The 18,729-nt window shown below is 35.3% G+C and overlaps 1 protein-coding gene across 1 annotated transcript in view; it reads left to right on the plus strand.

The window, feature by feature from the left end:
* The first annotated feature begins 16,153 nt into the window (after nucleotides 1–16,153).
* LOC115228607 (interleukin 17-like protein) overlaps nucleotides 16,154–18,729 on the plus strand; it is a 2,678-nt gene continuing 102 nt past the window's right edge. The window contains exons 1-2 of the mRNA XM_029799187.2: nucleotides 16,154–16,222; nucleotides 17,837–18,729. The exon at nucleotides 17,837–18,729 is cut by the window's right edge and continues 102 nt beyond it. Coding sequence (XP_029655047.1) covers nucleotides 16,208–16,222; nucleotides 17,837–18,358 — 537 coding nt within the window. The 5' untranslated portion in view covers nucleotides 16,154–16,207 and the 3' untranslated portion in view covers nucleotides 18,359–18,729. The remainder of the gene's footprint in view (nucleotides 16,223–17,836) is intronic.

Genomic DNA, 18,729 nt, shown 5'->3' on the forward strand with positions numbered 1-18,729 from the left:
AAAGTTCTCTTCGGTAACTGCAGTGAATTTGGATTTCACCAGTTCAAATATGTCACAAGCATTCTTACTAGCTTAAAGTTTGCCTATGACTAAACTCAGCTTGGTGCTAATGTTTCGGGGATATATATATATATATGTACGCACACATGTGCATACATGCACCCAAGCATGTGCACACACACCCATATATAGTTAGTCATGTTTATGGATAAAATTTATGCATATATGATCCATTCCTCTACAGGAGAAAGGAAAAAATAATAGTGATGAAAATTTATCACAAATTTAGTATGCACTCTTTGATTGTCGTCAAAGTTTTAAAATATTACATATATTAATACATATATACATACAGGGTCGTACACACACAATAGATATGTACGCACTTACCTGTGATAAATATAAGAAATAGAGATAGATGAAATGAATGAATAAATAAATAAATCCATATTAAAAGCATGGATACAAACAAAATACAAAGCGAACCCATACACATAAACACACACACATGAGAAATTTCACGGACGACCGCAATAATATCAACAACACATATGACAGTGACAGTGACAGCAGCAGTGGTGACAACAACAACAATAACTACTACTACTACTACTACTACTACTACTACTACTACTACTACTACTACTACTACTACTAGGATGGAAACACTGTGGGCGAACACACAAACACAGAGCGATACAGGAACTGTACCAAATTTGCTGGTCTTAGGACAATGGAAGAGAGGATGGGGTTGTGGCAGCACAATGGGATGAGAGGATGGGGCTGTGGGGAAGGCCATACTGCTGCTATGAACAATGACTCACGAAAAGGAAAAGTGTCGCTGAAGAGGTCACAGATGTGTGACGAAAGATTTCATATTTATAAAATCAAAATGTAATAGTAGCATTAATTTGTAAACGCAGCAATGGGCGCATGGTGAAAAATCTCGCTTTGCATCCTCAGGGTTTCGGGTTAAGTGCCGCTGCATGACTTGTTAGGCAATTGTTCCCGTTTTATCATCTGGGCAACAAATCAACAAATACCTTGTGAGTGGTTTCCAACAAGTGTAGGGTTCTTATATTATAGAAAACCTTTCCCTCGTATTTTAGTTGCTTACTTCTGAACGCAAACATTTACTAGTATATTGTCACTCCTTTCTTTATTATACTCTTCCTGTCCTACGTCCGGAGCACTTTTGACAAATGCTACTTTAAGTATTATCAACTGAAACGATCGCGTGTATTTTAAAGCTTATCGATGTGTTTCTTAAATATATTAAATGTATTAGCTTGCGTATGAACAACCCCCACAACACATACATTACTTCCTGATTGCATCCTCCGGCTAGCAACTTAATCTATTCCTTGTCGTTCGCCGTTCTTCCTCAGTGTATTTTAGATACTACTGCAGTCAACATGTTCTATTTAAGCTTAAGAGCGAAACATCAATTATGTAACGAGAAACCAGAGTTATAGCACATGAAGAGCTGATCCTGTACAGTAGGGGTACATTGGAATTCAGTGTATAGTTTCCCACCCAGGAGAGAGCGGTGCAGGATGTGCTTAATATGGGGTAGGACCAACTTTGGCAGTAATTACAGCTTGAATTCTACGTGGTATGGACTCATACAAAGTTTGAATTGTTTCCAAATGAATTTTTGTCCATTCTTCAGCTAAAACTGTCTCCAGTTCTTGTAGTGATGATGGTGGAGGATATCGACACCTTACTTGTTCTTCTAAAATGCACCATAAATGTTCAATAATATTGATATAGGGGACTGTGGTGGCCAGATAAGATGTTCAACTTCACTAGAATGTTCCTCGTGCTATTCAGTAACAACTTTAGCTGTGTGAATTAGTGCATTATCATCTTGAAAGATTGCGTTTTCCTCCGGAAACAGTTCCGCAACCATACGATGAATTTGCTCAAATGAAATGCTTAGATAGTCCTCACTATTAATTCTGCCAAGAAGGGAAACCATTGGGTCGACAGATTTCCAAGATATAGCCATCCAGATCATCACAGATCCTCCTCTATGTTTAACAGTTGGAAGAAGGAGGTCTGGGTCAAATGCTTCTTTTGGTTGTCTCCATGCGTACACTCGGCTGGTGGTCGGAAATAAGGTAAAGGATGACTCGTCCGAGAAAACAACATTCTTCCACTGCTCCAGGGACCAATTCTGTAGGTTTTTACTCCACCTTAAACGCTTTGCAACGTTTGTTTATGAAAGTAGTGGTTTTCTGATTGCAGCCCTCCCAGAAAATCCAGCTTTGTGCAGCACTCGGAAGACAGTTTTTGTGGAAACTTGGTTCTCGAGGTGGTCATTAAACTCTGCAGTAATTTTGGGAGCTGTACTTTTGTAATCCTTTCTAACAATTCGCGTAAGAGTCCGACGGTCCCTATCTGAAAGTTTTGGATTTCTTCCGGAGTTTTGTTTCGACATGGAGGTTTTTCTCTCTTTCTCAAAGGTTGTCATTACTTTTGAGACTGTACTTCTTGAAACATCAAACATTTTGGCTGTTTTCGTTACGCTAGCGCCTGCCATACGAGCACCAACAATTTGACCTCTTTGAAACTCTGATAGATCTGTCATTTTAATGAATTTTAATTACCATTTTCTGATGATGTCTGAAAAGAAACAGCAATTTTAGGAAAACATATTAAGCAACACTAATAATTCAAAAACATAGAAATAAATAAGCTTTTGACGGTTTTATAGATATTTTAAAATTATGATGCCAGGATGCTAGGTGTTTCCAATTATTTTGTCCAACCCCTGTATATATATTATGTATATCTATCTATCTATCTATCTATCTATCTATCTATCTATCTATCTATCTATCTATCTATCTATCTATCTATCTATCTATCTATCTATTTATTTCTCTCCCTCGCTATTTATCTATCTATCTATTATACATATATTTATAAGTATTATTTAATAATATTTTATCGATACACTTCATTATTCCTCAAATAATTCTTATTTTTCAGAATACCTCCCAGGTTATAATTTTTGTCTTCTTCAACATTATCATATTTGTATTTTCGGCATCGATTCCGATCCAATGTAATAAAATACCGACAGACTTGAATGTCTGCAACAGCAGTCTTTCCGATGGCCAGGAATCTTTTGAACAGCATATAAACGCTATAGAAGAAGATAGCCAAACAACAATGATCATCGCGTCTGAAACCAGCCCAGAATTTCATCCTGTATCTATTAATAATTCCTATAAACATTCAACCTCTCCTGCGCACCTGGTTATTAACAAAGATTCGATATATATCCCTCCATTTCCTACTGGTGTATTGTGTAACAGTGAAAAACGTTCAGATTGTTTCGGCAATTACGCATCTACAATTTTATTCTCTAAAATGATTGTCCTGAAACGTACAGATAAATGTGTTGATGGATTGTATGTTTATAAACCAGAAGTGATTAATATACCTACAGCCTGCGTGTGTGCTCACAGATTTGATGTCATTGTTCCATGGCAGTAAAATCGACCGACTGCCAAATTGTTCACTGCGTGTAACGCAAAAGTTATTCATAGTATTATGAAACGTGAAGTTGACCACAGTGTGGTTATCATTATCTCTATATATTTATAGCTCTCTCTACAGGGTGTCCACAAAGTCTGGATACATGGAGTAAAGAAAATCATAACATAAAGAATTAAATATAAGAAATAAATATTTCTTAAAGTATGTGTTAATTCCCATGTGGGTTCATGGAGTAAAGAAAATCATAACATTAAGAATTAAATATAAGAAATAATAATTTCTTAAAGTATGTGTTAATTCCCATGTGGGTTCATGGAGTAAAGAAAATCATAACATAAATAATTAAATATAAGAAATAATAATTTCTTAAAGTATGTGTTAATCCCCATGTACCCAGACTTTGTGGACACCCTGTATATAAATGTATATGCATTAACTGCTTTATATATTATACATGTATACTAATATAATTTTAGATTTTTAATAATTCTATATATAAAATGCCAGGTTTTCCTCTGTATATTTAATATTACTAAAATAGGAAACATGTAATCTTATGAAGAGATCCATATCAGCACAAATTTATATATGATGCCCATATACTTTTTGATATGGCATTCCACTCCTAACTGTCATTTTATAATTTATGTTAAATTTTTAAGTTTTACACATTTAAATTTTGATCGCACAAAAATACAACCACATGCAAACTCACAGTAAATATTACACTTACAAGAAGACATACCTCATATATTTACGGAAAATCGTGGTTATATAACCTACTCAATGAACCCTCCGATTTTATTTACGACATTTAAGGAAATCCCAACGTCAAACAGCATTTTAAATTACTTTGACATTCATCAGTTAGGGGCCCAATAAAATAAGTATTAGTAATATACTGGGATCAATTCAGTAAAATGCAACGTTTCTGCTTTGTATAAAATATCAATACTTCATTTCTGACGACTGAAAGTTTTGAAAAGTATGATTGAATGTACAAACCCAAACTCTATATTATTCAGCAAGCGAGCTGCAGTCTTACAGGCAATTTTCTAATGTTTCGTATTGCTAGAGACAAAATAATATTTACTAGTAATATAAAGACATAAATTCTATGAATCTGTTAAGTTTAGTGTTTTATGACATTTTCCGAAATACATAATTAATTCCATACACATTACCTGCGCACTACACATTCAATCATTGTATGTATATATAAATGCATACATACATACATACATACATACATACATACTTATATATATATATATATATATTATATATATATATATATATATATGCACACATATACTTAGGTGTATATATATGTGTGTGTGTGTGACTGCGTGTGTGTGTGTGTGTATAGATGTATATATAAATATATATACACCCATACATACATACATATATATATATATATATATATATATATATGTATTTACATACGGAATATGCTTAAATACATACATACATACATATAAATGTGTGTGTATTTTATATGTATATACACACATAATCATATTAGTTTACTATAACTAAAGACAGAACAAAATTGAACTATTTTAAAAGTTATTTACACGCATGTATTATTCTCTATAGCATTTATATATTCTTTATACGTTTTCAATATATAATATACAATTAATTTTATAATTTGTACATAATAATTGTACATGTTTTTAAAAACACTGATTTGTAAGTAATAATTTTGCATGTTTTTATAATCATTTATTTCGCAATATTACGTTTTATAAAATATTGCTCAATATATCTTATAGATATAGGAAGCAAGAAGAGATCAATTTGCATTTGATTAATAAAATATACCATAAGCATATATATATATTATCTTTGTTATTTTATCAGTGTTATACTTTTGTTTTGGGTAAAGGATATAAGATTTGTATAAAATATTGGTTAACTGGATGTCGTATTGAAATCCTCTTTCGGTGCTTTGCTGCGATTCTTGATATATGATTTTTGTATTGTTAGCGTACTTGTTTATGAATTACAAAATGTATTTCTCTAAACAATGCCTTTTTTAGCTAACATTCTCCTGAGATGAAGTTTCAACAGCTTACTGATAATGTGCGCGCACACACACACACACACACACACACACACACCCACCCACCCCACCCCCACCCCCACACACATATATATATATATATATATATATATATACATATATAGCCGAGGGCATGGCTAAGTGGCAAAGAAACCCTCTTTGGAACCATCTGGTTTTGGACTCAGTGTTATCCCGTGGGACTTGAGCATGTGTTTTCTACCACAGCCTATGGTAACGAATGGCTTGTGAGTAAATTTGGTCGACGAAAACTAGATAGAAACTTGTACTCGAATTCACCTCTGAAATTGATCGCTGTCATCTCTGGTACTTTTCTTTTAATCTTTTACTTGTCCGGATTTGGCACAGTTAGGAATTACCGAATCTTTATTTAGACAATTTGTCTTAGTGTATCAAAACAAGACACGTGAGTTTTAGAATTTACTGTCTGTAAAAATGTATGACAGTGAAAGATAACCAAAACTAATTGGAATTGACTCACTCTTGTTTCTCTTTCAAATGTAATTTATATAAAAAATAATACTATGCTTCAGAATAACGACAACAATATTTACTACTACTACTACTACTACTACTACTACTACTACTACTACTACTACTACTACTACTACTAATCCTGATAAATGCCCTGATGTAGTACCAAGCAGTGGCTCTCATCGCTTTCGATCTTAATTCATTGGAAGTGCTATCATGTGCATGTTTTGTCTCGGTATAAAAGATAGGCTACAGCAAATATTCTGCTCAATACCGCAGATTTGCTTATCAGTTGCTTGACCTTAACCAGCTGAGGATATCCTTTAGTGACTAACGATAAGTGCAACTCTGATCACGAGCAGAAGTAGTCGGGGAACATCATAGCCATGTGTTCAGAGGAATTCTTTGAAGCTTGAATAATCGACCTCTGGAAATATGGGTGTTTCATCATCCTTAAACAACCCTTATTCAGGGATCTTTTGAGCGGGATGGACTACTCGATATGAAAGGAATTCTAACTGGGCTCCACCTGCAAGGTCTGATATGAGATTACATTGCTGCGCCCATGCAGCCCAACATGTCGTGTATGCAAACAAAATGAAACCGTTGATCATATTGCCTCTATGTGCAGTTTTCTTGCCCCTACAGAGTATCTCAGCAGGCATGATAGAGCAGCACAATATATTCACTGGGTAATTTGAAAAAACCTGGACTTTCCCCGTTATGAAATCTGGTGGGAACACAAGCCACCTCCAGTGCTTGAAAATGATCACATCTCACTCCTCTGGAACTTAATCGTTCAAACTGACAGAAAGATAGATGTAAATAGGCCAGACATTATATTGAAAGACCTCAGACAAAAATCTTGCCTCCTAATTGATATGACTATCCCAATCGATATAAACGTATCTGTCAAGACCTACCGAAAACTGAGCAAGTATAGAGATCTTGAAATAGAAATTGGCAAAATGTGTAACCTCAAGTCTAAAACATGCCTGTTGTCATAGGTGCCCTGGGAATGATAGCAAAAGGGGCTGATTCCTACCTAGCAGGAAACCTTAAAAAGGCAAAAATTCAAAAGATAGTGCTCGTAGGCACTGCCCGTATCCTACGTAAAATACTATCTATGTAATCTCAAATTTTAAAACAATCTCATAATTTTCTTATGTTTTCTTAATCATTCTCTAGAACAATACTATGTGCAAAACCAAATATATGACACCCTAAGCATAACACCAACATGAACTTCTAACTTGTTGTCTCTTGAGGTTTCTTGGAGTCAACTTGTACAAATACAAAGCAAAAGTCAAACATATAATAATAATAATAATAATAATAATAATAATAAAATTCAGAGCTCCGAAATCTATCCACAAACGTCGAAAACAAGGACATCCTATGGAGCCAAAGTTTTACTAACAAAGAATTGGACTGTATCCGAGTAAGTAATACTAATTGAAATTTTTTACTATTTTCGAAACGAAATGATGTATTTTGACTCGATATCATCTCCACCTCTAACGCAACACATGTAAACATGCGTGGAACATCACGATCATCCCCGACCCCAAACACCATGTACAAAGGAACTACGAAGAAATTAAATGCCACCGATACTATTCAACCCAAGAATAACAATCGAGCGGTACGTACATTAAACTTACAACAAAAAATGTACGAAAAACTACACGTGCGAAATAATGTGACAACAGAAATAAACGGACCGGTACCCTACGAAAATGACGACCGTCAAAATAATGGGCCGGACGTTGTACCTCATGTCCCGCAAATAAAACCCAAAAGACGTAAATGGACACGTGAGGAATACATTTCTATCTTACACGCATACTTCACAGCAGTACTCTACCCACAAAATGAAAATACAACAACACATACATATAAAATATGGAAGGAAAATAATAGAGATATAGACTTGGATACAGCAATGAACCCTAATAAATTAGCTAACGTACGAAGATACATTCTCAACACAAAAAAAATATCAGAAATAGAAATAGAACACCTAAAAGAAAACATACACCAGGAAAATGTAGATAGAAGCCACACAACAATGCCCAATAATATAAACACTGAAACTGTAAAACACGAAGACAAACGCAACATTCCCAACAAACACGATGTAAACAACGAAGGGGAGCCTAATGATTATGATAATATAAAAAATAAAATAATCAAAGAACTGAAAACCACAGAGCTCAAAATGGACCACCGACCATACCTCCCAAGGATCAAAATAAACGAAATAACAACACCTATTATAAACAGCATAAACCTAGCCGTCACTGAACTGATAGCCACTGAATAAAAAAAAAGTGATATCACTGAGCTAAATAACCTAATATACGCAGCAACCACTGCAGCCACAAAAGAAGCTGGATACTCACCCAAACCCGCCCAAACAGGAGTACCACCACACAAACAAACCCTGCGGATAAATAACATCCAAAGCAAAATAAAAAAAAATTAGAAAAGACCTGTCGATTCTTAATGAAATCAGCAAACAATCAACGCTACTGAGCAACAAAAAGAGAACAAAGATACTCCGCAAATATAACATCACAGAGAAAGATTTGCCTGAAATAAAAGAAAAGCTGAAGCTTTTGTAGTTTTTCGTACATCCTTGCCAAAGCACAAAGGATCCGCCGGTACAAGAAACGCCAACGCTTCTTTGAAGAAAACAAAAAGTTCAACTCCAACCCCAAAAAGTTCTACCAAGAACTGGGCAAAAATAAAATAGAAGTCACTGCAGCACCAACGGCAGAAGAATTGGAAGAATTCTGGAGAGAAATATGGTCGGCGAACGAACCACCAAAAAAAAAAGGAGTATCAAAATAACAAACTCGGCATCTGAACAACTTTGGACCCCCATAACAACTGAAGAGGTCACCCAGGCACTGCAAAGAGTAAGCAACTGTAAGGCACCTGGGCATGACAAGATCCCCAACTTCTGGTTGAAATATCTAACAGGAATGCACAAAAAGCTGGCTGAAAACTTTAACAACGTACTAGCAGAGCCAGAGACAATGCCTGAATGGCTCATGAAGGGGAAAACCATCTTAATTCCCAAATCAAATGAAACAGAAAAACCAGAAAACTACAGACCAATAACCTGCCTCCCTACTATGTTCAAGGCATTTACTGCAGTGATATCACAAAGGCTGAACAAGCACCTGGACGAAAACAAACTGTTCCCAGAAGAGCAGAAAGGATGCCGCAAAGGCTCATATGGCTGTAAAGATCAACTAATGATTAATAAAGCCATAACTGAAGACAGCCACAGAAAGAAGAAAGGCCTCAATATGGCCTGGATTGACTACAAAAAGGCGTTTGATAGCATCCCCCACACATGGATCCTCGAAACACTAGCCATTAACAAAGTAGCACCAACAATCATAAAATTCATAGAGCACTCTATGAATAAATGGAAAACAGTCCTACACCTCCAAACAAAAGAGGGACTCATGAAAACCAAAGACATCCCCATTAGAATAGGAATATTCCAGGGAGACACGCTCTCTCCACTCCTTTTCTGCTTGGCACTGTCACCTCTATCTGATATGCTAAATAGAACTGGATGTGGATATAAATGTTACGGCAGAACGATCAGCCACCTTTTATATATGGATGACCTAAAACTATACGCTGCAAATGACAAACAGCTGGAAACACTATTAAAGACAGTTCGTGGATTTACCAAAGAAATAGATATGAAATTTGGATTAGAAAAATGCGCCAAAGTAACCATGAAAAGAGGAAAACTAGTTAAGAGCAACAACATCACACTAGATAAAACCAATGAAATAAAAGAATTAGACCAAAACCAAACTTACAAATACTTAGGAATCCATGAACTAGATAAGACACAACACACACAAATGAAAGAGAAAATAAAAAAAGAATATTATAGACGAGTTAGATCAATACTAAACACAGAGCTCAATGCTAAAAACAAGATAATAGGTATGAACACTTTAGCTGTCCCAGTTATAAGTTACAGCTACAATATCCTTAACTGGACACGAAATGAACTGACCAAAATAGATAGGAAAACAAGAAAAATAATGACAGGATCTAGGATGCATCACCCAAAATCTGACATAGAAAGACTATATATACAACGTATAGAAGGTGGTATAGGCCTTATACAGCTGGAAAACTACTATAAAATAACCACCATAGGACTGCAAAAATATCTACTTCAGAAGGAAGGAAAACTGATCCAGATAGCGGCAAAACACGAGCAAAACAAAAAACTGTTCTCAGTATTTAAGGAAGCTGACAAATACAAACAAGAAATCATACCACCTAATAAACATGAAGAAGAAGAAGAAGAAGATGAAGAAACAACAAAAGCTATAAAACAAATGAAATCCAAACTAAAAATAGAACAGCAACGAAGCATGATAAAACGATGGCAAGAAAAGCCCCTTCATGGTAAATACTGGACTAAACTAAACGCAAAAGAAATAGACAAAGAAAAATCCCAGCAATGGTTGAGAAGCTCAGGACTCAAAGCAGAAACAGAGGGATTTTTAATTGCAGCACAAGACCAAAGCCTCCCCACCAGAAATTACCAAAAACATGTAATGAAAAGAAATATTACAAGTAACTGCAGAATATGTGGAGATGAACAAGAAACAATAAATCATATTATCTCTAGCTGCCCAGTCATGGCTAAGAAGGAATATATTCACAGACATGACAGAGTTGGAACCTACATACATTGGAAGCTATGCCAACATTATGGAATAACAACAGAAAAAAGATGGTATAGGCACACACCAGAAAAGGTCACAGAAAACGAGAAAGCAACCATACTCTGGGATATGCCGATACACACAGATAGAGAAATTAAGGCCAACAGACCAGATATAGTTGTCAGAGATCATGGAGAAAAAAAATGCTTTCTAATTGATGTATCAATACCGGCTGATGACAACGTGTCTCTAAAAGAAATGGAGAAACTCTCAAAATACAAAGACCTGGAAATAGAGGTAACTAGAATGTGGAATCTAAAAACAGAAACAATTCCTATCATAGTAGGTGCATTAGGCATGATAAAAAAATATTCAGACAAATACATAACATAAAACACCAGGACTTACAAACACATATAACATACAGAAAATTGCACTACTAGGCACTGCACACATCCTACGCAGAACACTTTCCATACAATAACCATCAGAGCATCACAACAAATCACAGCACATACCCAAGGCACACAGAGCTGCGCTCGGTAGTGAAGTGAAAGCACGCTATAAAAATAAAACTACTGAATAATGATAATAATAATAATAATAATAATAATAATAATAATAACAATAACAATAATAATAATAATAATAATAATAATAATAATAATAATAATAGCAATAACAATAATAATAATTATAATAATAATAATAATAATAGTAATAATAATAATAATAATAATAATAATAATAATAATAATAATAATAATAATAATCGTGTTATCATGTACATTGTTTTGTCTTGGTATAAAAGATGGGCTACAGCAAATATTCTGCTCAACACCACAGATTTGTTTGTCAGTTGTTTGACCTTAACCAGTTGAGCATGTCCCTCAGTGGCTGACGATATGTGCATCTCTGATCACGAGCAGAAGTAGTGGGGGAGCATCATGGCCATGTGTTGAGAGGGATTCTTTGGGGTTTGAATAATTCACCTTTGGAAACAGGGGTGTTTCGTTCATCATCCCAAAGCAACCCTTATTCAGGGACCTTTTGAGCAGGATGGGCTACTCGACCTGAAGAAAATTCTAACTGGGCCCCACCTGCAAGGTCATGTGCTGTTTATCTTGATATGAGATCACCATGTCACGCACATATGGTTGTGATGCATGTGCCTGGTGTACCCTTATCAGGCGGGTAGTCATGATGGGTATGCTGGGCTTCGTATATTTTACCCCAGTGTCACTTTGATGGCATGCACTGCTCTCTCACTCAATAATAATAATAATAATAACAATAATTTGTATAAATTTGTATAAATTTGTATAAATGTGTATAGATATAGAATCTTCTCTGCAAAAACAACAACAACAACAACAATAATAATAATAAGGCCATGTGCAGTTTATCTTGGTATGAGATCACCATGTCGCGCACATAAGGTTGTGGTGCATGTGCCTGGTGTACTATTATCAGGCGGGTAGTCATGATGGGTATACTGGGCTTCGTATATTTTACCCCAGTGTTACCCCAGGGATACAGGCATCCAGCAACAGGACCTCCGTAATGCCATGATGGACCGTGAAGTCTGGCGTAGCATAGTAAATTCCATTGTCTCGACCACAGTCGAACAATGATGATGATGAGTGTCACTTTGATGGCATGCACAGCTCTCTCACTCAATAATAATAATAATAATAATAATAATAATAATAATAATAATAATAATAATAATAATAATAATAATAATAATAATAATAATAATAATAAAAGAATACTGAAAGCCCAATCATCGCGGCCCAGGACCAGGCCCTGAATACCAGCTCAGTGAAAAAGAATATATACCATACAAATCCATCGGACCTCTGGAGAATGTATGGGAAGAGGGTCGAAAGTGTGACTCACATTGTTAGTGCTTGTGAAGGTTTTGCGCTGAAAGGGTGCATCCAAATTAGTCATTGTGATGTAAGCAGACGAAAACATCATCACACGTCGATAACTTGATTGCCTGAAATATATCCAGGACCTCAAAGCAGTGATGATAGACTGAGAAGTGTGGCAGGTAGACTTTGTTGCCGTAATTATAAATAACTTGGCCGTGGTAATAATGATATTCCGAAAGTCTGTTTTTCTTGTTTCCCCTCCGTAAGGCGTTGTGGGGCACAATGAGTAATATTTACTGTATTTTCGCTTTGAGCAATAAAAAAAAAATTTTTATAAATGTTTACTTTCGAACAAAACTATATCAGCTAAGCAAATGACCTTCTCTAAATGCGTTAAAAACACTATAGCATATTCAGAACACTATTTCAGAAAATAATCTCCGTTCTCTTTGAGTATATAATATAAAAGACAAATTTCGATGGGTCGAAATGAATAAGAAAAGATGAGGTAAATTTTCCTCTTCAGTTCTCCAGAATTACATTTGAATAGAAAAAAAAACAATAACAAAACAAACTCATACACATCAATATCTAGGTCAAATGAAAAGGAATCATGGAAAAATGGCATAATATGAATTTAACGAAACTTGACTAAATAAAAAACTCAACCTAAAATATTCTGTATTGCTTCTTCACGATCAGCACCCCATATAAACACTCATAATATTTTGATTTTTTTTCGGAATTTTCAAAGCACACGAGAATTTATACAACTATAAAAAACCTTTTTTTAATTTTTCGAATTATTTTTTTTTTATCAATTACAAACAGTTCTAAATTTTGACTTAAATCTCAGCAACAGACCATTAAACGTGTTTATGGGAGAAAGATATTGAAAAGTATCAATACCTCAGAGTGACAAAGAAACAAAGAATGTGTCAGGTGGTCGTGACATGTGCGAAGAATAACAGCTGAATAGCCCTTAAATCAGACACAAAATATTTTTTCTTTTTTTTTCTTAGTCTAATCAATTCTCATGTGTAGATTACAAATTCGCAAAAATTTGCTGAAAATTCCAAAAGCTAGAAAACGTTATGAGATTTAGTATGAGGCACTTAAAGTAGAATTCCACCAGGCTCTCTCCCTGACACATTTATGCACCATGCAGTTAAAAAGAAGAGATTATTGAATATAGTCATTACTCATCTTGTCCCAGTTTTGATAACTTTTTGAAAATTGAAAATGATCAAATTAGACATTAATGTGGGGAAAAATGATTTGGAACACAACACAGGGAAGAATTTGAATTGTTGAACACCCAAAATTATCTCGATATTTTATTAGCAACTTCAATTACACTTGGGTCAAAGTTGGGGGAAATACACGTTGGAGTGGCTGTGTGGTAATTAGCTTGCTTACGAACCACATGGTTCCGGGTTCAGTCCCACTGCGTGGCACCTTGGGCAAGTGTCTTCCACTATAGCCCCGGGCCGACCAAAGCCATGTGAGTGGATTTGGTAGACGGAAACTGAAAAGAAGCCCGCTGTATATGTGTATATTTATATATATGTATATATATATATATATATATATATATTATATATATATATATATAATATATATATATATATATATATATATATATATATATATATGTATATATATGTGTGTTTGGGTGTCTGTGTTTGTCCCCCCAAAGTCGCTTGACAACCGATGCTGGTGTGTTTACGTCCCCGTAACTTAGCGGTTCGGCAAAAGGGACTGATAGAATAAATACTAGGCTTACAAAGAATAAGTCCCGGGGTCGATTTGGTCGACTAAAGGCGGTGCTCCAGCATGGCCACAGTCAAATGACTGAAACAAGTAAATGAGTAAATGAATAAAAGAGTACCTGTTATCTACAGTTTCAAACTGTCTCATTTGCAACAACAATTGTGGCCAATGTTTACTCCCCCGCCCAAATGATGCAATAATACAAAATGGTGATGGAATACTTGCAATGTAATGGCTTCAAACAAGGAGTGAGAAAATAACGAAAAATTGGTAATAACTCATGTTCTCCAGTTACCAATTTTGCCCCACTCTCCTGCAGCTAATCGACAAAATAATCGACAAAATGACGAACAATAGTGAAAAAAGAAAAAGATTTTGTTTAATGAAAACATCTGGGCATAGAAGTACTATGCAAAAGCTTAAAAAATTGCTTTGTGTTGTTAAGAGATGTAATTTTATAGTTAAGACAAAATTCAAAATTTAAATTTTGGAACATATTACTTGCTCTTTCATAAAATATGACCAGTTTTCAAGGCCTCGCCGAAGTTTACTAGTTTACAATGGCAATACATGTGTGTGTGCGAGCGTGTGTATATGTGTGTGTGTGTGTGTGTGTGTGTGTGTGTGTGGTGTGTGTGTGTGTGCGTGTATGTGTGTGTGTGTGTGTGTGCGTGTGTGTGTGTGTATTTAATGGTCAGTAGTCAATCTAAGGTCACTGTGCTCAGTCATTCTTTGAAAGAAGGAATCTGAACTAGAGACAATAAATAACTTCTTTCTATCAATCTCTGAGTATGGATGTATATAAAGATAGATAACTCTATATACATTCATACTCTCTCCCACACACACATACGCACACAGGCATATGCACAAACACACAAACACACATACGTATACATACACAATAACACACACACACGCACAAATACGTACATACATTTTTAGGAGTGTTGTTTTCTGACAAAGGAATTCAATTAATTTCCATGGGAATTGTAGCTGTATTGGGAGAAGGGTAGTAAAGAGTCCTTCAATTGAATAAATTGATGTCACTAATGTTAAAACTGCGGTTATTTTTTTAAAAAAGAGGATTCATTACATTTTTTAAGATATGTTTGATTACTGAAAAAGAGCCTCTGCATGCAAAATTGCTGAAAGTCACCCCTGTATTGTGTGATACATACCCTTCATAGCAGGAGGCCCTATATCTAGTTAATGCCCGAGGCAATTGCCCTCTTCGACCCCTAATAAATCCGACCATGGTTATGCCTCCTTGCCCCTTGCCTCATTTACTGCACACCAACCCACGAAAAACCCCCCAAATTTTCCACCCCGACAAGCTTAAATGTCCGCACCCATTACAATATTAGTTTGGTTAAGGACGTAATTGTCTCTGTAGAGTAAATGCTCTAATTAAGCACGTGTATATTACAACATAACGGAAATAATCCTACAACAAAACATTTCTTTAATAAAACAATGAAGAAACAAATAGATACAATCCTATGTAGTTATATAGGGCACTATAGTATATTTAAATATACGACACACAGATCCGTTACCTTTCCGGATGCAGACTTCTTCCGCAATCTTGACAGTGTCTTTAGTTCACGTTTCTAAATTCATAGTTTCGGGGAATTCTGCAACTACATTTCCATTTCTATATATATGTAATAAACCCCGGAAGCTGGTATAACTATAAAAGTATATCATACTCCGATTTCATTAACAAACTAAATTCACTCTCCGAACGAACAAGTAGTGTAATGAAGATAGCCAACGTAAGTAAACTTCAGTAGTTAACATTATCTAGTGTATTTCTGTATGTTACGTGTTATACTCTTTATATATGCGTGTTTTTATTTTTTGAAGCAGTGTATAGAAAAAAATAAACTGAGATTCTGTGATAAAATACATTGCATCATTAACGCAAAAATTATACAAACCTACAGAAAACTCATGCCACTTAAACTGGTTTGCCGCCTATTCATCTAGTTATCCAATATCACTACAGATTTAGATCTGATAGTGCACACACACACACACACACACACACACACACACACACACACACACACACATAATGTGTGTGTTGTAATGCTATGATATTCACTTTTGACACGAATTTTGCTCACGTTCTATCTTCATTCTAATATTTTATATCAGTGGACTGTGTGTGTGTGTGCATTAATATATATATATATATATATATATATGTCTGTGGGGTGTCGTATGCAAATGAATATACAGACGGGTAAAAGAGCTACTTCTTATCCTCAACACTTACTCTCTTTTTACTCTTTTACTTGTTTCAGTCATCTGACTGCGGCCATGCTGGAGCACCGCCTTTAGTCGAGCAAATCGACCCCGGGACTTATTCTTTGTAAGCCCAGTACTTATTCTATCGGTCTCTTTTGCCGAACCGCTAAGTTACGGGGACGTAAACCCACCAGCATCGGTTGTCAAGCAATGCTAGGGGGACAAACACAGACACACAAACATATACACACACAGATACATATATGTACATATATACGACAGGCTTCTTTCAGTTTCCGTCTACCAAATCCACTCACAAGGCATTGGTCGGCCCGGGGCTATACAGAAGACACTTGCCCAAGATGCCACGCAGTGGGACTGAACCTGGAACCATGTGGTTGGTTAGCAAGCTACTTACCACACAGCCACTCCTGAGCCTTGTTTAATATATATTTAAAAATCATTAAAAAAACCCATTGAATCTACTTTATATATATTAGGAATGACTAAAAGTATAAAGGAAAAAAGTCTTGATGCGACTATGTCTGAAGAATAACATTAACACAGATATATGATGATAGAGCTAAAAAACTGGTAAAACTGATAAATAAAGATGTTTATAAAGTTTTGTCATCTCCACAGTTTACGAGGCATTTTACGTTTCTACATATTTTAAATTACAACACATGAAATATATTTTTTTCCTATGCATATTATTACCAAACCACGAGTGTTCATTTACAAATATACTTAAGTCTACTTACACTCCCATTTCCTGCTTTAGTTCTGTATCTCTTAGTCCTTCCTCTCTCTCTTTCCCTCTCCTTCTTTCCCTCTCTCTTTCCCTCTCCTTCTCCCCTATCTCTTCCCTTCTCCTTCTCTCGCTCTCTCTGCTCAAACGCTTATTTTGCTATTTTTAAGTCTTATCAAGTAAAGCCTGGGAAATATAAGCATAGATTCTGAATTGTCTTTTGTTTTTTGACACAGTTTTGAACCTTTCATTCAATGTTGTATAGCAAATTAACACATGAACTATTAAAGTATTATTTTTACATTTGTTTATACAGATAAATTCGTGAGATTTTAGCAATTCAGATACATCATTTGACAAAATTATTTTCTTTTTTGTCGCACAGGTTTTTATCCAGGTTATAATCTCTCTCTTCAACTTCACTTGGATTGTATCTTCAGCGGCTATTCCGACCCAGTGTAAAATACCTACTGATTTGAAAGTGCATTACAAAAAACTATCCAGTGCTGCCATTGGCAATAACTTTTTCCTACCGGCTGAATTGGTTCCAGCAAAAGGTGAGCAATCGCCATTGACCGTTGGGGATAAAACTTGCCCAACATCTCCAGTTGCTTCTAATATTATCCGTGAGCGTTCAACCTGCCCTTGGTACTTGACTTTTACTCATGATTCAACAGTTTATCCGCCATTACGTCAAGAAGTAGTGTGTCGCTGTAAAGAATGCCTGGACTCTAATCACAATCACCAATGTGTAACTGTATACACAAAAATGACTATCCTCAAACGTACAGGTGAATGTGTTGATGGACTATATGTGTATAAACCAAGTGTAATTGATGTAGCAACAGCTTGTGTTTGCGCACGGAAAGTAGATGGAAGTATAACCGCCGCAAATTTTGAGTCGTAAAAGTGGCCACCTATCAGATGTCAAATGCGTGTACAGCAAATGTTTTTATATTACAAAAATTTAAGCTGATCACAATGTGTTCATTATAATTTTAAAATACAAATTTATCTTGTCACTGCTACACAGACACACACATAAGCAGTCAGAAACAAACACGCACACACACAAAGCTGTTTTCATTTCAATAACTCTATGCATTGTAAACAGACACAGTCTATATTTATCACAATGCATCCCGTATTTATTAATTGTTGCCTAAAACAAAATCAGGACTCATTGAAGCATCCCAAAGACATTTTTGGATTCTCATATACCAATATTTATTTATTTATTAATCGGTGTCATAATGATTCATTCAATATACATCACAA

The sequence above is a fragment of the Octopus sinensis genome, linkage group LG1, assembly GCF_006345805.1.
Source record: "Octopus sinensis linkage group LG1, ASM634580v1, whole genome shotgun sequence".
Taxonomy (NCBI): domain Eukaryota; kingdom Metazoa; phylum Mollusca; class Cephalopoda; order Octopoda; family Octopodidae; genus Octopus; species Octopus sinensis.